The sequence below is a fragment of the Halichoeres trimaculatus genome, unplaced genomic scaffold, assembly GCF_033239565.1.
Source record: "Halichoeres trimaculatus isolate MK-OKI-2021-1 unplaced genomic scaffold, fHalTri1.1 fHalTri1_scaffold_10, whole genome shotgun sequence".
Lineage (NCBI taxonomy): Eukaryota > Metazoa > Chordata > Actinopteri > Labriformes > Labridae > Halichoeres > Halichoeres trimaculatus.
The window spans coordinates 31,225,909-31,248,352 of NW_027437187.1; the positions used below are offsets into that span (position 1 = coordinate 31,225,909).

General features: G+C 39.1%; 1 protein-coding gene across 2 annotated transcripts in view; it reads left to right on the forward strand.

The window, feature by feature from the left end:
- LOC141797112 (neuronal acetylcholine receptor subunit alpha-7) overlaps positions 1-22,444 on the forward strand; it is a 48,841-nt gene that overhangs the window by 237 nt on the left and 26,160 nt on the right. The window contains exons 2-4 of one of the 2 annotated variants that reach the window (XM_074678540.1): positions 5,792-5,894; positions 11,601-11,740; positions 20,728-20,772. In XM_074678540.1, coding sequence (XP_074534641.1) covers positions 5,840-5,894; positions 11,601-11,740; positions 20,728-20,772 — 240 coding nt within the window. In that variant the 5' untranslated portion in view covers positions 5,792-5,839. Of the gene's footprint in view, positions 1-5,733; positions 5,895-11,600; positions 11,741-20,727; positions 20,773-22,444 lie in introns of those variants that run through there. The other variant, XM_074678539.1, reaches the window with a different exon arrangement.

Sequence of the window (22,444 nt, forward strand, 5' to 3'; positions counted from 1 at the left end):
CTGTAAATGTTGGACAACATATTTCCTCTGAGCTTTCAGTTTATCAGCAATGACTCCTCGAATGGAGAGAGTCATTAAGAAAACGATCTCATTATTCAGCCTTAATTAGAAAATTAATCAGGAGTTTATATCATGCTCAGAGGAGCAGATGAAAGCCTTCACACTGCAGACTCAGCTCACTTTAATGTTTATTCAGAGTTTATTCAAAGTTTATCTGCAAACAGGCTGAAGTGGAACATGTTTATTTTACTTATTTATGTTTACACATCCTTGATGGCCATTAGCATGCTAAATACAGATATGTTAAATATTAATTTACTCCAGCTTACAAGTTAACAGGACATTAACTTTTAATAGGGTAATGTTAAGCATCCACTCGGGTGCTTAAGTTAGCCAATATAAGCATGCTGATGATATATTTACTTCTTTGTAGCCAAAAGGCAAAATTCAAGCAAAAATACCAAAGATAAGAAATAATAATAATAATAATAATGCGTTTTATTTATAGAGTGCTTTTCAAAATCTCAAAGACGCTTTACAAGGTAAAAGCAGTATAAAAAGCAAGTTTGAAAACAGATACAAAAAATGAAATAACAGTAAAAAAAAAAAAACATGTATAGAAATAGAAGACGAGACAAAAACAATTCAAAGGTGCAGAGAAAAAGCAAGTTCAGTACCAGGGTTTGTTAGTTTAAGTTAAAAGCCATACAAATAGGTGAGTTCTGAGTTTTGTTTTGAAGGCGGTGGGGTCAGCAGTATCACAGAGGTGTTGTGGGAGTGAGTTCCAAAGGGAGGGGGCAGCAACAGAGAAGGCTCTATCACCCCAGGTTCGGTGCTTGGTCCTTGGGACGGTGAGGAGGTTTGCAACTGAAGAACGGAGGGTGCAGGAAGGGGTGTAGGGGTGGATCATGTCAGTAAGGAATGGAGGGGCTTGGTTATGGAGTGCTTTGTGGGTAAGAAGGAGGATTTTAAACTGGATACGGTAAAGGACGGGAGGCCAGTGGAGATCTTGAAGAATGGGAGTTATGTGTTCACAGGAACAGGTACGGGTGGGGAGGCGGGCGGCAGAGTTTTGGATGTACTGAAGTTTGTTGAGGTGGTTGTTGGTTGTGCCATAAAGAATGCTATTGCAGTATTGGATACGTGATGTGATGAAGGCGTGGATGAGGGTTTCAGCTGCAGAGAAGGAAAGAGAGGGGCAAAGGCGGGCGATGTTCTTAAGATGGAGGAAGGCTGTTTTTGTGACTTTTTTGATGTGATGTGAGAATGGAGTTTTGAAAAATGATGTGAAAGTCATTGGCTGTAGAAGTAAGGGAGTTTGGACCGATTAAAAGAATGTCAGATTTTTAGAGGTTAAGTTTTCGAAAATTACTTTGTAACCAGGAGCTGATGTCGGAGAGGCAGCTAGAGAGGGCGGACTGGGTCAGAGAGGTTTATTGATTCGGTGGATATGTAGAGTTGAATGTCGTCGGCATAACAATGAAAGCGGAGACCATAACGTTGGATAATCTGACCAAGGGGAAGGAGGTAAAGGATAAAGAGGAGGGTACCGAGCACCGAACCCTGAGGGACACCTTGGGATAGGGGGGCAGTAGAAGAGGAGCAGTTGTTGATGAAAATGAATTGTTTCCGGTTAAATAAGTTTTAAAATTAAAATGCTATATATTATGATGTATGCTAACAGCTGATATGCCAAAGATCGCTACTTATTTTAAGCATCCAGGCCAACATGCAGAAAATTAAAGTGATATTATTGTACAGAGTAGCTCTTGCAAAGAATTTCCGGGATAATAATCTGCTATATGCTAACTATTACAAAGCTAATAATTTTAACCAGAAAGAGAAAATTTAAGCTAACATGATAAGGATAAGAAAAATTTCAACATTTTCTAGATAACATGCTACAATTAAAATGCTAACCCAAAATTTTCATCTGATTTGTGAAAATGTTAAAAATTGGTATTGATTTTAAGCAAGAGGAGAATATTCAAGCTAACATGCTAAACATTAAAATGCTTTATTTAAATTTTGAGTAGCAACCCCGGCTCCTAATGCCTTATTCTCAATGGATGATTGTCAAAGATCATTAGGGTGAGTACTGTTGCTTGTTTTTCTGAATCAGTGGTTTGGATAATTGAGGAAAACTGGAGATTTCTGACGAGCACACGTTGAGCAAAATGTAGTTATTACTCAGAGAAGCTCAAATTTAGGACAGTTTTGTAGATGGGTCAGAACCTTTAATCTTTTATGTCCGCCTTACTTTGCACTCAGGAGTTTAGAGTTAATATCCTTGATTTTTCATAGTTAGGGTAAAGTATGACTGCTAGCAACTTGGTCTGTGCTTCATGCCTTTGTTAATAATATGCAACATTAAAATCATGTACCAGAGGATGTTTATTTGTTCCTTTTATGTTGAGGATAAGCATGCTGAAAACAGTGTTTTCCATTGTATTTGACGTTAATATTATAAAAGGCAAGGTTGAGACTTTACTTTTACCTCTGAAGAAATATCAACATATTCAGTCGACAGTATGAGCATTAAAAGAAGAGGGAGCAGTGTTATAAAGTTCAGGTTTCTTTTGCACAGCACAGCTAGAAATATCAGCGTTTGTTTTCCCTCCTCAGAAGAATCTGTTCGCTGTCTTTCACTTTTTTTGTGTGAAATGAAAACAAACTTTCAACACATCAGACAAGAATCCATCACATTGATGCAAGAAGTTTTATCCTTCTTTCTTTATTCCACACTAGGTTATTTTTATGTCAGAGTCGCAGCATGTTTCCCGTCAGTTGCCTCCTCCTTCAAATATTTTGTTGAAATAGTGAGAAATAAGTGTATTTCAACACGTCTAATTGGCGACAGCGAGGCAGTGAAGCCAAAGAGGAGAATATACCTCAAGTGAAGCAGACAGAGGGGAGTTAAAGTAGGAGTCGTATCTCTGTTAGGGAGATTAAACTGCACAGAAACACGTGCGTAAAGCTGCAGTCCACGACACATTAATTCGCTTTTGCAGTTTCTGCTGAAACAATATTAAACCAAATGTTTTGGTTTGTGCTTTTCCATTCCTTTATTTGGCAGGATTTAAAAAATGTAATTATTTTGCACTGAATCAATCAAACAAGAACAATTTAAATAGCTTGGCACAGCTCATATCTGCAAGTGGTTTCTCAAATTTGGACAATAGAAATTCCTAAGTTAATAACAACAGCAGTCTCAAAATGATTTAACCAGTTCTCTGCTGATTTGATCTGCTGCAAACATGAAATCCCGGGAATCTCATCCCATTCCTTATGACCGTGTTACTCAAAGTGGCGTCTCAGGACCCCTCAGAGGTCCGTGAACCATAGCTTGGGGGTCTGCAGAATAATAAAAAAAATTGTTAAAGTGTGTTGTTTCATTGAAAAAACATATGAACAAACTGGGATCCCCTGCACTAATAAAATCAGCTATTTTTCCAGTACTCTTTCCCAGTTTAGTTTTTGCCATAAGATCAGTTTTCATGTGACAGTGACAGTCTTTCAGTTTATAGTTTGCGACTCTAGAAGAAACCTCAAAATCCCCCCAAAAAACCTTGGTGTAGTGGCGTGCACAGACTTTTGAAGGGCAGGAGTGGAAAAAAAAGAAAAAAAAGCATTTTGTTGCCCAAGAGAGCAGTGTATCATATTTTTACCACCCAAACGGGCGGTTAAGAGTGTTTCGTCAACCAGGAGGGCACTTTTGCATACATTTTGGCTCCTGAGAGGGCACTTCATCTCAAGATTTTCAACAATTCGGCCCCCCTCTGTGCACACCACTGCCACAAGTTGGAGTTTTAATGTCGTTTTAATGTTGAGTTTACAAAATAAATTACTGGAAAAGTGCACTTGAGCTTAATTCTAGCAAGGATTTCCTGATATTACATTTTCACTTCTGATATGATACCGATACTGCAGCATTGAGTATTGGCCGATACCGATATTTATCCGATACGATATCAGCATTAAACATGCATACTTTTATTAGTTTTGTAGTATGTCTGTCATGTTAGAAAAGGCTTGATTAAGTGATATTATTTAAACAAAGAACAGTAGTCAGAAACAGTAGGTATAAGGAAAAACTGACCCATTTATTATTAACCAATTGGTAACAGAAACTGCTTATATCGGAGATTTTAGATGCATTCAGATACGATACCGATACTTGTTTTTTTGCTGATATCGGACCGATATCCGATATCAATATCGGACTGGGACACCTCTAAATTCCAGTGTTGCAAAATACATAATTAAACAGTTTTGTGATTGTGATTGACTTGCGACCAGTCCAGGGTGTACCCTGCCTCTCGCCCAATGACAGCTGGGATAGGCTCCAGCCACCCGCGACCCTGAACAGGTTAAGCGGTTCAGAAAATGAATGAATGAATGAAATTATGCTCATCACTGTTATGATAATAGGGGTTCCTTGGAAAAATGTCCCACCTGAAAGGGGTTCTTGGTCTAAAAAGGTTTGAGAACCCCTGCCTTGTGAGAAACGACCCCGAGTTCACTAACATCCTTGGATTTGCAAGCTGCATCCACCCTCTTCAAACCTCAATCCAGATTTCCTGTTTGGTTCAAGTTTGGCTCCAGAATACCTCAGGATTTCTCCTTAAAACAAGCCTTGGTAGACTTTAAGGTCTTCTTTGGAACGTTGTCCGGTTGGAAGGTCCAGCAACACCCAAACTTCAGCTTCCTCACAGATTTAATGACATTTACTTACAAGATTTCCTGAGACTTGATTAAATCCATTTGGTTGCAGGTTTTCAGTGCCGGAACAAAGGCAGCCACAGAGTATCAAATAGACACCGCCATGCTTCGCTGTTGTCAGTCTTCTCCCTCTACACGTGCTTCATTCTCCCAAAAAAATTTCAGTTTGGTTCCATCACTCCACAGACTGGAATCCCCAAACTCTGTGGTTTACTTTATTTATATAGCTTTGAGCAAACTGGAAACAACTTGTCTTACACATGTGGTGTCAGTAACTGTGTCAAATTAAAGTCGGAAACCCTCAGTGTTCAGTATGTGCCGTGCTGTAAAAGCTGAAACCTTAGCGCCCTCTGCCAGCAAGTCCTGGTGCTGGTCTTTTACAGTCATTCAAGTAAGTTGAATGGTTTTGAGAGTTCAGTTGTAATTTTTGGTTAAAGTTTGAGAGAACACTTGCAAATATAAGCAGTGTCAAGTTAATCAAATAGTTCTTGTTTTATTCAAATGTACAAACAGTTGAAAGTTTGTACATTTTGCTTAAAAACATTTGCCACAGGGAGGTTGAATAATTTTGAGTGCAACTTTATATTATTGTTTGTTCTTATGTTTGGGATTTGAATAATTTAAATAATGAGATTGTTATTGTCTGAATAGCAGCTGCAACATCGTTTCTGAGCCCCTTATCCCCCAAAAAGATGTCAAATAAATCATCAGCTCACACACACACACACACACACACACACTCACACACACACACACACACACACACACACACACACACACACACACACACACACACACACACACACACACACACACACACACATGCAGAATCCTCCTCCTCAGTGTCTCCAGCTGTCCAATCTTCTCCTTCAGATGTTTTCAGAGGAGGAGCATCCCTGCTCCCCTCCATTGATCTTCCCTCGCTCACTCCCGCTCTCCCTCTGTGTGTGTGTGTGTGTGTGTGTGTGTGTGTGTGTGTGTGTGTGTGTGTGTGTGTGTGTGTGTGTGTATGTGTATGTGTGTGTGTGTGGGTTCCCTCTCTCTCTCTCTCGTTTTTCTGCCGGTTCAGGAGGAACTCGGCTCAGTTTCTAGTCTCGGAGAGGATCGGCTGCTGAGGATGGACGCTCGGATCTTCACCCTGCACGTCCTGACGCTCTGCTGCCTCATACATGGTAGGCTTCACACAGGCACACACACATACGCACACACACATAGATACATCTCATTATGTTCAATTGTCATCAGTCTTTTCAGCGAGTTTTATTGTCTCCTTATGCTTTTGACAGTACAGATTGTAAAGCTAAAACTGACTAAAATAAGGCTGATTTCTGTTGATGTTGGAGTTTTTTGACTTAAGAAGATACAAACAAAGGGTCTGTGATTGTATAACTTTATGTACAGGACTAAAAAACTAAATCAGACTGTTAAATGGTCAAACTTTCTACCTGAAATGTTACTTTCTGAAGATATAAATATTCAGCTCCAGGCTTAATCACATTGATGTGTGCAGGGAATGAATAATGCACAAAATATTCTACTCTACTACAAAATACAATTCCCCAGAAAATGAACTCAAAAACAAATTAAGAAGGTTAATGGCTTAAAAAATTAAATCCACTCAGATGAGAATGAAAAACTGTTTCAATATATATATATATATATATATATATATATATATATATATATATATATATATATATATATATATATATATATATATATATATATATATTTTTTTTTTACTGAAGAGCATTTCAAGTTTTGAAATTAAATGAACTTCTTTTCCCCTACTAGCATCAATGTAAGGGATAATGTATTCAGTGTAATGTATATAATATGGTTATGCAGATCAGAATCCCAACAGGGTGAGCAATATCCCGACAGGTAGCAGAGGGGTCATCTTGTTAAAATTTCACACAACCTTTAGTTCACCTGCTCATCCATCTAAGAGTGAAATAAATAAGGGAATAAAATGAAACAAATATTGATTCAAAGATGATTTATCTTAACAGAAAAAAACCCCTCTGGTTCTTCCCTCCAACACTCACACAGAAGCTGTTTCTGATCTGCCTCCTTGTGGGGTGGATTCACAACAAACTCAGCATTTTCATTCAGGATCCAGTTCAAACCTGATTATTTGTCGTAACTCACATTTAAGTGAACATTTCCACAAAAAGTAACGTAAAACAAGATGTGATGATATTATTAGTTCGCTTTTCTGTCATCCAGCTGTCCTTTTCCTCAGAGCTTTGATGTCGAACTCACCTTTGAACAGAAATAAGTGAAATGTCACAGTTTTGAACATTGTTGCTGTTGTCACTACCTCTTAGGGTTGACTTGGTCAAGAAAAGCAGTTTTAAGATTCTCTCTCAAGCTCCGTGTCTATTGCCCGGATTGCAGGACAGGGTGCCATTCCACTTTTCTCTATCAGCAGAGTGACCATATTCTGAAAAAACCAAAAAGAGGACACATAACCTGGCCTCTTGGAGATACTGCAAAAATACCCAGAGATAGTAGCCTCAAAGACCGTACATTTATTTACAACATTCTTTTTCTGTTTGAGTGAAAATCATAAATCATGCTTCATAACAGTAAGGAAACGAGAGGTAGCCCATTCCTCAAAATATTTCACTTGTGCAAAAATATCTTAAAACCTTGGTTAAAAAAAGAAATGGAGGTATTCTTCAGGGTTATTTTTGGTAAACAAGAAAGAGAGGCAATCCATTCCTGTTTTATTTGGGCTAATATAAAAATATAAATAGTGGCTTGAATTAAAGAAAAAGAAAATGAGAGGTAAACACAGATGCCAGCTTTGCAGACAGTACACATTTCAGCTTCCCACCACTGGTTTTGACAATGATGAAAAGATGGAATGTTTTTCTGCAGTTTGTCTGTAAAAGTGAATTTACACTTTGGCATTTTCTGTCTGAGAGCGCAGCACAGAGTCAGAGCCCGTTTTCTCTTTTGATCAGAGAAAAGGAATGGCCTGGGTCTTTCGCGTCATGACCCATGGGGCCTGCATGCTCAACATCTGGACAGAAAAGTACATTGGGATAATGCTAGTTGCTCAGTGTAGCCCTTTATTATAAATATTAATGGACTGTAGAACAAGCTGAGCAAAACTTGTAAAACATAATTCAACGACCAAAAAGGAGGAGCCTGTAGTTTCTCAGGTCACTCTTACATCTGTGCACCCTAACGGTCATCATTTCCCGACCCCCAAGACCAGCTGGTGACCACAGACTGTAAAAAAAAATGGACGTCACCTTGCTCGGCTCAAAGTGAGGTCGCCACAAAAACTGTCCCCCCAGGTGGCTGGCTGCAGTATAAGTCAAAAAATCCATCCCCCAGTCATTCCAGATGGGCTGTGGTCAAACTTTAAAAAGTTAATACACATCGTAGAAATATTTCTCACATCCGATTGTTGTGGTGATTTGTAGATATCATTTGCTTGCCTTGTATTCAAGTCCTCTTTTCTCTGAGAAGTTTTGTTTTCTTTAGTTATAAGAGGTTAAAAAAGAGGCTTTACGTCACATTTAACAATGATTTGCAGCTGCCGTTTTTGTGTATTTTTTTCGTAGGTTGTAAAATATTTTGGGAAGGGGAACCAGGACGATATCAGACTCGTAAAAGAAAAAAATATTATTTTCGTCTCCTCTGATTCTTTCTGAGTCCACTCTTTATACAGTCTATGCTCGAGACAGTCACAAATGTTTTGACCACAGAGTCAGGGGGAATGTTAGGGACTACTTTCTGTGGATTGATTTGATAGGATGTGTGTGGTTAGGTTGTCTCTGTTGTCACTTCAGCTATTGCTGAAGCCTTTCATTCCATTTAAACACTTTTACCACAGTGTCAACAGGCACACTGTATTAAAATGAAATCTTATCAAGTGTTTTTGTCTAATTTTAAGTAAAAATTGTCTTATTATACTGAATATGAGCCACATTTAACTGGTCAGTCCAGAGAAATGTCCTGTTTTAAGTTATTTTAAGACAAAAATTAGATCTGAATTGCTTGCAACAAGTAAAAAAAATGGAATACAAAAATGTGCTTGAAAATTTGCTAGAAACCAGAATAATGTCTTGATACAAGTAGTTTTTCTCTTTGTTTATTGGTGGTTGTTTTACTTGTTTCAAGCAATTCATGCCTCATTTTTGTCTTTTTATAACTTCAAATAAGACATTTTTCTAGACTGGTCAGGTGAATGTGGCTCATATTAAGTCTAAAAAGACATTTTATACCAAAAAAAAAGACAAAAACACTTGTAAAGGTTTCAATTTTTTGCAGTGCAGAGAGAAAATTATTGAAGACAGTCAATTCAAAATAACCTGTGTGTAATCTGGTTTCCTTGGATGTGGCTTTTTTTTTCGATTGACAATCTTCTCAGAGGGTTTTCACTGAATCAGCAGTGCTGTGAAGGAATGTGCCAAAGAGTTACATCTTATAAATGGATGCTTTTGGGGAAAGGTGTCTTTATCCCAGGAAACACTAGAGATTCCAGCCAAAGGTGTCACAGCAATCAGCTTTAATCAATGTTTGGAGAAAGATTACTTGGTTGAGATCTTTTGCTGCTTTTTCCAAATCAGTGGTTTAGATAATTGAGCTTAACAAGAAATTTCAGATGGTTACAAGGCTGAGTAAAATGTTATTACTGAAAGAAACTCAGATTTAGGCCAAATTTTCAGAACAGTAAGAGGTTTTAATCTTTTATGACTGGTTAACTCTGCACTCAGAGTTAATATCATAAATATTTTAAGGTATTAATGTACATTTATTAACTTTGGAACATTTATAAAACAGGAAGTCACTTTTTCTGCATCTCTTTTATCTACCACTGAAATAAAACTTCCAAACTGAGTAAACAAGCCCCTGATAGGTCAGTTTATCAGATATACAGACTCTTATAGAGCTGTGAGCTGTTGCGAGGCAACCAGGAGAGACTTTACCAAGGTCCTATCTCCCTCCTGAAAAAAAAGGTCGCAATGTTGTTTACGGAGTTCAGTTTCTCTGCAGACGACACAAAAGAGATGTAATCACATGTTTACTTGAAGCTCCTCTCAGGTGTGCAGAATGCTGAATGCTTGGAGCTGCTTTTATTCTTAAGTGTCACAGCCTGAGGATACATCTTTCTGCAGACATCTGCAGTCTGATCAGCTTTCTGAGGATTATTTTGTGAGTGTCTGCCGGAGGAGCGGGTTTTAAAATGTCGTCTGAGAACACAGCGCTGAATACAAAGTTTTAAACCAGCTGAACGTGTGACGCTGTTTTTATTTTCTTAGAATTAAAGTCAAACCTCTGACTTTGAGTCAGCTGTGTTGATATCTCTACGGCTAAGACTCCAACAAACAGACATTTTACAGTTCAAAAATAATTCTTTTGTCACTCAGAGTACCTTTATTTTTTTAAAGTAAGCCCTAATTGAAAAAAAAATATTTCCACAAAGTAGGGCTGCAACTAAGGATTGTTTAAGTAATCGATTACTCTAACGACTATATTTGGGATGAATGGATTGTTCTGAAAAAAAGGGATGAGAATGCATAATAGTAAAAGGGATGAGTACCTTTCACATTGGTACTCCAGGGTACCAATTTTTGGTACTTTTGTATGTTTATGTAATGAAAAATATCAATATGTTTAATAATCATTTTTATTTATACATACATACATATATATATATATATATATATATATATATATATATATATATATATATATATATATATATATATATATATATTTTTTTTTTTTTCAATTTAACATATTTATTCTTCAATACACAGCCTTGTGATGCTGTGTTCATTTCCAGCATGGAAAATTGCATTTAGGTACCTAAACATACTTGATTTTACGTGAATTGGTTCCTGGTACTTTTGACAGAATTTGGCTGGTACCTATAAAAGTGCCCAATTTGGTACCCATTCCTAGCAGTGTTATACTATTTAATGACTGTTGTTTGCTTAATGATATATACAAAGAAACAGCATATATAAACATAATTTAAGCAGGCCAGGTGCTCACCTTATAAAGTACAAAAAATGACGTGAATGTATTGTCGCTGGAAAATGGGCAAAATAACAGAAAATACATTTTTATGTCATCAGATGAAGAATTTAGTGGGCCAAAAAGGCAAATTAATAAAAATGTGTCCTCAATCTTTTCACCTGCAGGTCAAACAGTTCACCCCCTCTGCCCTACCACTATCTTTAGCAGCTAAAGCTAATGCTAACGTTGGTTTAATGAACTCCTTGTGGTTTTCAAATGGGGCGACAATTCTATAAAAAGCCAAACCGAGTCCTAAAAGACATACCATGACATACCATTTAAGTGCTGGATCATTGCAGTCGTACTGCCACGCCATGCGAGGTCATTTTTGCAAATGTTGCAGTTAACACGCTGTGTGCTTTTACTTAGCCTGAAATACTCCCGAACTCTGAAATTTTTTGGATCAACGGACTCTCTAGCTCTGCCATTATTCACGTGTTTACTTGTTTCCCTCACCTGCCGGCTCGGCTTCTCCTCCGCCACGCTGATCTGTTTACATGTGACGCATACAGCCCCACAGCCCAGGTAATCTACACTCCAGTCCAGTAGGTGGCAGTAGTGTACCTTCAGCTAGTTGCCAACCGCCAAGTAATCCAACAAAAAGGAAGAAGACAAATAAACTGAAGACAAACCGATACAGAAATGGTGCAGCACATTTTTATCAAATATACCAATTTGTCGTTGCAGCCTGACCACAAAGCTTGAATATAGGTATTTAAACAATGTGACACTTTTATGAAGTGGTCACTTGGTTTTATTCGTCTAAATTGCCTTCAGGGCTTCAAATTTCTGAATATTGAAAAGTGCTGAAGTGCTGTTGTTTCTGTCTCCAGGCTCTCTGCAGGGAGAGTATCAGCGGCGCCTCTACAAGGAGCTGATGAGGAACTACAACCCCTTAGAGCGACCGGTCAGCAACGACTCTCACAGCCTGACAGTTCACTTCAGCTTCAGCCTGCTGCAGATCATGGACGTGGTACGAACACGTACACACTCAGAAAAACACAAACCATGCCTGAGAGATGTGAAGTGTTTGCGTGTGCTCATTAAAGTGAAGTTTTCCATGAAGAAGAAGAACAAACTGCTCATATAGAGAGATGATCAATAATCTAATCAGCCCCTGAAGGATCAACACTCACTGCTGACTTCAGTGATGAACTTTCAGAATGTGGAGGCAGTCGGTGTACTACAAGTAAAAATGCACGCACAGAGAATAAAACACACACACAAACACGGCTAAATGAACAAAACTTATTCATTCATAGCTCGCACACATCAAACATCCTTTTTCACAAACAAGCAGTCTGCCTCCTGAAAGGGACTGACAGCAGGAGACCTTTTTCATCTCCACTATCTCAGCATGTGACGCACACACACACTTGCACACACACACACTCGCACACAGATTTTCAGAGACGTCGGGCTGCACCACTTTTCATCCTCTTTGTGAGTCTCTTGTTTGGTTTCTGAACACAATGCTGCACTTGAGTCTCAGCATGGCACAGATTCACTGCAGGATTGCTCCACACACACGCAGAAACACACACACATATTGAGACTCTGTTTGACCCAGCAGGTGGTTTTAGAGATCAAACTGCAGAAGATTTCAGCTTGAAGCTGTAAATCAGCTGGATATCTCACCTGTAAACACCTGATGAGTCTGCACTGTGTTTTCTATCTGCAGCCTCAAATAGGAGGTCAGATTCTGTAAGATGACATTGAACGCATCACCAAGTTTCTAAAGAGGCTCTGTGCCCACTGTGCCTGACTTCTGGAGGGCATTCAGGACTTGTTACATTGCTCAGGTTCTTGTTTGTATTTTTCTGTGTGTCTTTAAAATCCTCAAACATAGAATAAAAGATACAGTATCAAACAAACACACTTATCTAAACAACAGTAAGTACACTGATAAGTTAATGTGGTAATTAAAGATTCTCTCAGTGTCCCACAGCACCAAAAAAAAAAACAGTATATTTTGTGTGGGCTCACAGAGTTTGATCAATAAACAGTGAGTCAGCCTGAACTCAGAGCAGAGTTCAGCTTTACACACCAAACATTCACCGCCTCGTTTCCTCTTGACTTCTAAACGTTTGGTACCTTCACCTGGGTGTTTAGTGGGCAGGCCTTACTTTAATATTTATTACAGAATAAATATCCATCCAATCGTGCTTAATGTACATTAGTGCACACCTACACATGCAACAAAATGACTCTGCTCCAGCTCCTTTAAATTCTGAGTGAAATCAACATTGCCTTTGCGGCTTACTGTTTACTTGTGTGCTAGTCTGTTTTCTTTCTGTTCACTTCCTTTGCGTTTGATGTCACTTTTTACATCCACTTGTGGAAATTCTTCAGTTTCTCGGCTGTGGTGGATTTGGAAAAGCAGCGGATTGTTTTAGACGAGCCATGGTTGAGTCGTACTGCAGCAGCCCCACATTTGTTCTACTCAGATTCCCTGGTTGATGTTCCCACAGCTGCCATGTTTTGTTTTGTTTTTTCCGGTTTTATTATAGGGGTAGGACAATATGCTTTTCTCCAGATTCAGTTTCTTTTTTTACACTTTTTTGGGTGCCAACTCTGCTGTTCTTCAACATTTCTGATTTTCAGTTTGTTTTTTTACAACCAGACTAAGTGAAAAAGTTGAAAGACAATGATGAGGTTGACAGACTATATTTGGAGCGGTATTCTCCCAAAAAATGCACATTATATGTCACATGTGAGTCAGTTTTTAGGATTTATTCAGGGGATCGGATATCTTACCTTTTCCAGCCTAACTTATAAACAAAATCGTTAAACAAAAGGTATTTCTGTTCCGGGCATCATATGTTGCCTATGTTTTGAACCTGGAGACTTTGTAGTGATGTTAGCAATACAGCACTTAAGTGTTTTGTTGTGACAGAAGACGAGGGACATGCCACTGAAATGGATTAAAAATAAAGTCAAAAAGGCAAATAAAGGCTTGGTCTCCACAAGCCTTGAGTTTAACGTTTATATAGAGTGGACAGCGTGGCTTCAGCATTACCATTGTACAGTTTTGAATCCAAAATACCCCCGTCACAGGTGCCGCTGTTGGCAGCCATTGTGCGGCCAGAGTCTGTGCAGTAGAGGCTATGAGAGAATCTGAGTAGAGCCAGGTGACAAAAATGACATTTTTTTTTTTTTCTTTCGGGAGTCTAATCTTATCTTGGCCCTCCCTCCAGACAAATTTCACAATCCCCCCCCAAAAAAAACAGAAGTACAGCAGCTGTCAATCATCGTTAAACGTGACGTAAAGCCTTGTTTTTTACCTCTAATAACTAATGAAAACGAAACTTTTCAGGAAAATAGAAGACCTGGATACAAGGCAGCCAAATAATATCTTCAAATCACCACAACAAATCATTTCTACGAGGTGAATTTAATGTTTAAAGTTTGACAACCCATCTGGAATGACTGGGGAGACGGATTATTTGACCTATACTGCGGCCAGCCACCAGGAGGAGCAGTTTTTGTGGCGACCTTACTTCAAGTTGAACAAGATGACGATTTTCTTTACAATCTATGGTTGTGACCAGCAGACCTGAGTTTTGTAACATAGGATAAAATTTGAAACATGGTCCCAATGTAACAAGATGAAGGTCAAGACAAAGTCTTTATGCGTTTATCTGTAGAGAAATTTACTCTTGTTGTGCGTCTTTTCGTAGAAGTTTACAGCTGTTGCAGTTCTGAAAAGTGATCCATTTAAAGGATGTTTTTCATGCTGTTTGATCATTTTTCATCACCAAATCTTCAGTATCAGTTTGCGGTCAGGCTTCAGTTCATTTGCGTGTTTCCTCTTTAATATCTCTCTTTCTTCTTGTAATAAATTGTATATATCCCTTCAGCTGATATCTCTTCTCGTTATGTTTATATTCTGTTTAATTTGTATCACTCTGTATTTTGTTCCTTCATCACTGCGTAGAATCCTGTTTCATTTCCACTCTGGCATGTCTTATTAATATCAGATAATAACAGACTCATATTTATTTCAGAAGCAGCTTTTACCCTCCTCTGTCACCCCAGCTGGCCTCATATTCTGTCATTTTGTTGTCAGTGTTTTATTTTCTGATCTCAGATGAATTATACGCACAGATTCACTTCCTCCTACAGGTTATTAAAAGCAGACAGACTTATATAAGTCAGTCTGCTCGCTGCAGGCTGTGGTAAAGGAGGCTTATGAATGCAGTGAAGGCTTTATCTCAGGGGAGTTTCCTGCAGACTTAATTTAACGCTAAACCCAAATTAGTTCCTACATATTAAAACATCAAGAGTGCGCAGGGACGTCCCAGCACAGCAGATAGCGAGCACAATGTTATACAAGCATTTTACATCAGGATGTATGTTGAAGTTAATCTCTGAAGCAGCAGATTACAGGGTTAGGCTTGTACTTTTAAAGTTAGGGCATATTTGGGGATGACTCCCTGAGAGGAAGTTTGGAACTGCTTCTGAAAAGTTTTTATTATTTTATCCCACTGACAGCCCCAGATTGAAGGGATTATTTCTGTTATGTTGTCAGACACTTAATAAATTAACAGAGAAAGACATTCTTGCCAGAAAGAAATATCAGGTTTGTTTGGGTTTTTTTTCAAACCAAAAACAGCTGATTCATTGTGTGGTGATTTTTTTTGTTAAAGAAGTGAATACTGGGACAGTTCAAGTATGTGAAGTAGCTTAAGTATAGCAGCCAGCTGTCTTCTTCTTCAGTCTTCTGGTAAACAGAAACCTAGAAATATCTGGCCCTCGCATTCTTGAAGAGTCAGTTGCCTCGGTTGACTGTTTGAGAAGTATGCCATGGCTGAAAAAAAGCACAAGGGCACCCAGGCCTCGAAAACCCCCAAAAAGAGCCTGCACCAACATATTCACATCCACAGGTTTATATTTCTTCTTTTCCTGACCCCCAAATGAGACTCTAATATAAACTTCAAAAGGGAACCAAAAAAAACCTTTCAGTTGTGAACCCAGAGAGAATAGCTCCTGTTGCCCAAATAAAAATTGGTGGGAGGAAAGAACGGCCAACCAACATGTTGTACAGAGAAAGAGATGCCTAGCGCCTGCTGTACTCAGAAATAAAAGAAGCTGCTCTGTCTTGATCGGGGATTTTTATTCTGCAGACCCCTCAACTCACTAATTTTGTTTAAAATCGAAGTCTTTGAATTAAGGTTTTGGATTCAAGCTGGCATTAAATCTTGGGTTCAATGGACCCCCTATGTTCTTCTTCTTCTTCTTCTTCTTGTAATTCTTCTTCTTCTTCTACTTCCTCTTCTTCTTTTTCTAGCCTTAACTCTTGGGCTCAATGGACTCTGTGTCTTCTTCTTCTTCTTCTTTTTGTTCTTCTTCTCCTTTTTGTTCTTCTTCTTCTTCTTCTTCTTCTTTTTGTTGTTCTTCTTCTACAATAGTTTAGCATCAGGGCATTGGGAAATCAAGTTATCAAAGATTTAGGCACAGAAAGTCTAGGTCCACCCAGACCCAGCCCGCAGAGAGCCCAAGGCCCTGATCCAACTCCCAAAAAGACACATCTACCATTGTCAAAGCCAACCAGTCTCATTTAAAAAGAAAAAAAACCAGTCATTTTACCACATTGTGTGTTGTACTGCTCTAATCTGTTTGTTATTCAGTGACTTTAAGGTTTTGAATTTGTTTTGCAATCCTGCATTTTGTCAAAACAGACGTTCTATTAGTCTCTGTAGAGCCACCTGAAAGGGTGTTTATGCCTGTTGTATGTCAACAGGTTCAGTTTTGGTGTTGTCCTTGAACAAAACATGATTATAGCATTCTGAAACTTCAGTCACAAGTTTTCTCACCTGTAAACCAGGTTAGACATTCTTCTGATTCTTGCAAACTCCCTATCTTGAAGTCTAATAAACAAGTGTACCTCAACTTCTCTGGCTTCTAGACCCATCATCTCCCTTTAATGGCAAGTCACAACCATATATTAAGAAAAAAACTTCCTCTTTTATGTAATAAAATGTGCAGTTTGAACCTAAGATAGAAAAAAAAGTTCATGATAAACCAAAACAACCAACATGATGCCACAATAGGGAGGAAAATATCTCTACCCAATTAGCTACATATTGATCAAACTGATAACTGCCCTTCAAAATAAAAGCACTTAAAAAATTATCTTCAGACAAAGACCCGCTTTTGGGCTCTTATAGGATTTATAGGAAAATAATGTAACGTCTGCTATTAGAGAAATAAGCAATTCAGGCTGGAGCCATTTTGCATCAAGCTGGTTTTACAGCATTTCTGAATATGTGTGTGTGTGGTTTACACTACTTCTTGAGCCAGCCTCTAGTGGTCGCTTAAGGAACTGCAATTTTCAGCACTTCTCCATCTATTCAATTTCTTGCTGCTGGAGGTCTCTGCTTCACTTTGACACAGCAAAACTTTGTAGCTGGCAGAAGTCATTAGCCTAACTGTTAACTAAGGATATACACCAAAACCGCAGTTTATTTTACCATAGTGCTTTCTGTGAAAAGCAGGCAGAAAAAAAGAAGGGACCAGGTATAGGCAATTAGACTGTCAAAGAGACCGCACTGCACACAGATGTTTTAGTGGAATATTGCAGGGAGATGTAGTTGGCCAAGCTAGCGTAGTCAACGCAGAAGTATAAACCAAACCTTAAATGTACACAAACAACACAAAAAGTTGAGAAAATGTGTAGCAGGTTATTATCTGTCATCATTATTGGTTCAAAACTTCCTCATCATGCATCCCTGGTGTTTTTCCCTGTCATGGTGACTTTAAACTCTCAGATCATCCCTCTGTCTCTAACAGCAGCCTGTCAGGAGCCTGGGAGCCGCGTGTGCTGACAGTTATTATCTGGTGTCACTTTGGCTGTCCAGCTCAGTCTCACAGCAGCTGCTGGTTTGCCTCATTGCTTCTGACTTTTTCATCCAGATGAGTAGGTTTGTCTCTGCAGCAGGTCCAGTCTAGTCCGGTCCAGGCTGTGTCTCTGCAGTGAGGTTGATTAGGCCTGAACCGTGGTTTCTGCAGCTGAGGATGATAAGCTTTACAAACACACCATGACTTTGATGAAGTTACCTGCAGAACTTCAATTAATCTGCTGGACAAAAAATAATGGCATCATTTTAGCACGATGAAGGACATCTGATGTCAGCAGCAGGTAACTCATTAATATCATGGCCAAAAGAGAGCACTGCTACAAAAATTACATCATTAATCTAAAAAAACGAGAGGGATAGACAGGATCCAAGGTTTAATGGCTCTGATTTTCATTCCACCTTAATAAATGGCAGCTCAGCACATCTGTCCTCTCTGATAGGAGTCGCTTTCTTTGCTGCCTTCATGAAGTCTGGATGACATTTTTATGCCTGCATACTCCCAGGTTCTGTGAATGTAAAGGTATTCTAAAATCTGTTGACATTTTTTTCAAGTCTTACAGCGGCTTTGAACTTAAAATGAGCAGCGCTGTGAGGAATTTAAAATATGTGTTTACTTTAGCGCCCTGTATAGAAAAAGCAGTACCACTTATGCATGTGCTAACAGTGTCTGGCACACGCAGGTTTGACTCCTGGCCACAGCTATTTGCTGCATGTCTTCCCCAACTCTCTACCAATGACATTTCCTGTCTTATTTAAGCTTTCCTAACCGATAAAAAAAAGGGCACACAACCTGGACTTTTAGACTCCATAGCTTGTTATTGTTCTGTCTTTGTCATAGAAAATTTGAAATACCGGACATGGGTTATATTTATTTATTTATAAACTGGACCATGTTTTTACATATTTTTTACATATTTTGACATCTGAATGACTAAAGCCTAGTATATACTTTTGTGTCAGATCAACGCTGTCGGTCCACATAACTCTTTTTCCATTACATGTAGCCTGATGTGCACCTCCTTCAAATGCAACTAATGCCATGTCCACACGTAGCTGGGTATTTTCGTAAAGAAATACCCCCCCTCGTTCGTTTTTAGTAATACTTTCGTCAACACATAGCGGGCAAATCCGCCGATAATTGCGGCTCAAGGCATGCCAAACCCATATTGGGCAGTGTTTTCCAAACATAGAACCCATGCCAGCCTATCAGAAATATCCCAAATATCCGGCTACATGAGGACACGGCCTTTGTGTAAAGCACAGGCAGACTACAAGCCCTTTGATTGGTCAGCTGGACAGCATTGTACTTCTACTAACATTTTGGAACCATAGCACATTCTGTTTCCCTTGATGTCTTCTCTCTGTTCTTTCTTGTAATACTGTAGCTGTACGATGAATGGCAGCATTTATCAGCTGTATTTTAACATAATTCACCTGCAGTCCCTGTAAAAAAGTAAGCCAAAGAATAGGCCAAGGGATACAAGGGGTACAAGGGATCTGACTATCAGAAGCCCCGTTTCCACCAAGCGGGCCGGGATGGATCAGTACAGTGTAGTACGGGTCGTTCCTGACCCTGTTTGCGTTTCTACCAAGGGTCAACATCCCGATAGTATAAATGAAGCCTGTAAGGAAGTGCTAAATGTTGCTGTTCATCCAGAATTCACTTGAGGCTGGCTTCAGAAAGACCAGAAGTCATGTAGACACCCAGCCATAAAAACAGACTTTCAAGGCATTAAAAAGTATATTCACGGCCTGGTTCAAAAAACATCTTGGGTCTAAAACACTGATTTCACTATCAACACACACTGTGTGTTGATAGTGAGTGAATTTTTTTCTGGCACCGTGGTTTGGAAGTTATTAGGATTGTCTGATTGTCCAATCAGAGACACTGCTCAGGTCACGTGACTGGCAGACACCTTGTAGCTGTTCCAGAGGAAACTCACAGTGGGCGTCATAACAAATGTGGCTGCGTCCACGGATTGGCTTCATTTCACGGTATCTTGAAAGATGGGTGATGTCATGGAAGCAACATCCATGTTTTACACAGTCTATGGTTTCTACAGCCAATTGTGCCCTTCTTGGAAGGCAGCGTGTAAGCTAGATGACGGAAGACACCTATATTCTCACAAAGTCGACTGAAGAATTACAAATGGTAGGGTTATGTGTTCTTTATTACCGCTGTTGCACGGGAGATGGCAACTCTTTCGGCCAGTCAACAGACTCCAGTGTTTCTAGCTCCACCTTCTTGGGAAAGATTGGTTTGTCTGGCAACAGAAATGGACCAAAAAGTGGGACAGTCGGGTTGGTAACTTGGAGAGCTGTCCTGGTTTCAGGAAACGCCACAAAATGCTTGTCACACCGAGACAAACCAAACTGAACCGCTTGGTAAAAATGGGGCTAAATATACCCAAGTATAGCTGAGTAAGGTGGACACGATGATGTCTGACATTATTACAGAGTTTTTTTTGTCAAAGAGAAAGAAGAATTTTTAACCTTCAAAAATGTTACATCACTCTCTAAACACACAGAATTAAGCAGTTGTAACTAATTAAACTAACACCTTATAACACCAAAGCACAAAAACAAACAAACAGTGATCTTAATAATTAATGTAGTCGACCAGCATCTCCTGTTCATAGTGATGTAAAACGACCTCATTTTCCAGTGAAGTCTGGTGTCTCTGCAGACTCTTTCTGAGATCCTCCTTTATACATCCCCTGGAAAAGGAGATCTAAATATGTAATACACCCTCCCTATTTTGGTTTCCATTTCAATAAGCTGAGCTCTTATTTCAGGATAAGTGCGGGATTATTACGCCTCATCCTGCCGGAGAGCAACCTGCTTACAAACCTCCTTCTTGTAATTCCTTCTGTACGCTCCACTACCTGAGAATCTATTAGCAGGCCGGACATTCATCAAACTGACGTTACTTATATTCACCCCCCTCTCCGCTGGCTCGCCGCCATGTTTAAAATTAATTTAAAGGGATGAAGGAAACAGCGAGGAGTGGACAGACTATTAACCACGGCTGCAGAGGACCTTCAGTTGATCCACAAACACACCAGGGTCTGACCGTTTCTGTTGTTTTTTCTTTTTACAGGATGAGAAGAATCAGGTGCTGACCACCAACATCTGGCTGCAGCTGGTGAGTTTCCTTGAAGACGGTGTTTCATCTTAAACATGTGGAAGTCAGTCTTAAAATATTCACAATTACAACTCACTTCTCATTTCTTATGTGTTGGTATTTCTTGGTCCAGGCACCCAGAAATAATTATCTAAAAAGAAAAGTTAATTACTATTCATGGAAGACACAAGTTCTTCACCCGACTTGTACCCTTATCTCTTGGGTGAGTGTCCTGTTTGTGTTATCAGCTGTTGGGCTTGATTTTCCAATCGTAAAGCACTGTTAAGTAATGTCATAATGCATTATACACTGGGCTGATTGGTCATTGGCATGTTGTCTGAGATGCAGAGGCAGAAAAACACCAAATCTGATCAGACCTAAACTGTGTCCTTGAGAAGGTAGCTTTTGAGATTGTAAAATGTAGTTTTCAAGAAGTAATTTGAATAGCTATTAGGGCGAGGAATCCCTTGGAAACTCATGATTCAGAATGCAATGATTGGCTGACGATGATAATATACTGCGATAACCAATATATTGCAAACGAATTGTGTGACAATTAGGGATGGAAAGGTTTATGAAAAAAAGAATTGTACTCTTCGGTTTTCCTCACTTGGTTCGGGACATGTGCTCCGTTCAATTCATGTTTTTCTTTTTTTTTCTTTTTACTACTCAGTTTGGAGCGAGTATGTAGCTCCAATCATACCCATGTGCAACGCAAAGTGAAGGATGTGTTGTTTACATAACGAGCGGAGAAGACAGAGTTAGAGGGTGTACCTGTGGCGTTGAGTCTTTCTGCTGTCTGGGAGCTTTTTAGATTCAGTGTGAGCTCTGAGGACGGCTGTAAGAAAGTGGAGGATAAACCGCGACTTAGTGTTACCAGCTTAGAGACTTTGTCGCTACATTTAATGACTTTTCAGACCCCTCTGATGAGTTTTTTTTAAAGACGAGAATTCTTGCGACTTTTATTGAGTTTGGAGAATCTGATGTTAAAGCGTGTTTTGATCCCTCCCCTATCCAAAACACAGACAGACAGTCCTTTTCACTCACAGCAGTCTCCTCCTGTTGCTCCAAGCAGACAACTGCATCCAGATGAATCAGGCAAGTGTGAGTCTCATTATGGTCACTTCTGCTGGTCCCCAGCCCAGATAAAGGAGAAGGGTTGGTATTTAGACATAAAAATACAAGAATGGACAAAAGAAAGTTAATTTGTAGTTCTGAACATATTTATGATGCTGTGTTGTACCTGCTTACATGCAAATAGACTGTTATGCAAATTAGAAAGCAGCGTTTTTTAGTGGCTTTTAGTGACTTCTAGGACTTTCCTTACTGAGGAGTTGGCATGTTGAAACTAGCAGTGCTTCACTCAGCTTTAATGATGCTTGAAATGGGAAAAAGCCTCATTCTTTCAGGTTTTTCATGACTAAAAATGACATAACTGATTAAAATTAATCTGTTAATAGTGGATTATTAGTGTATACGGTAATCTGGGGTGTTACAAGAACAACAATGTACACCAAACAAAAAAAACGTGATAAGAACCGAACCGTGGATTTTGTGAACTGTTTTATCTCTAGTGACAATTCATCACAATATTTCATTAACCAAAGATTGAAAAATGCCTCTTCAAAGACAAAATGCAGGATTTATGTAATTATCATCTCACTTGTTGGAGTTATTAGGTAGTGACACTGAA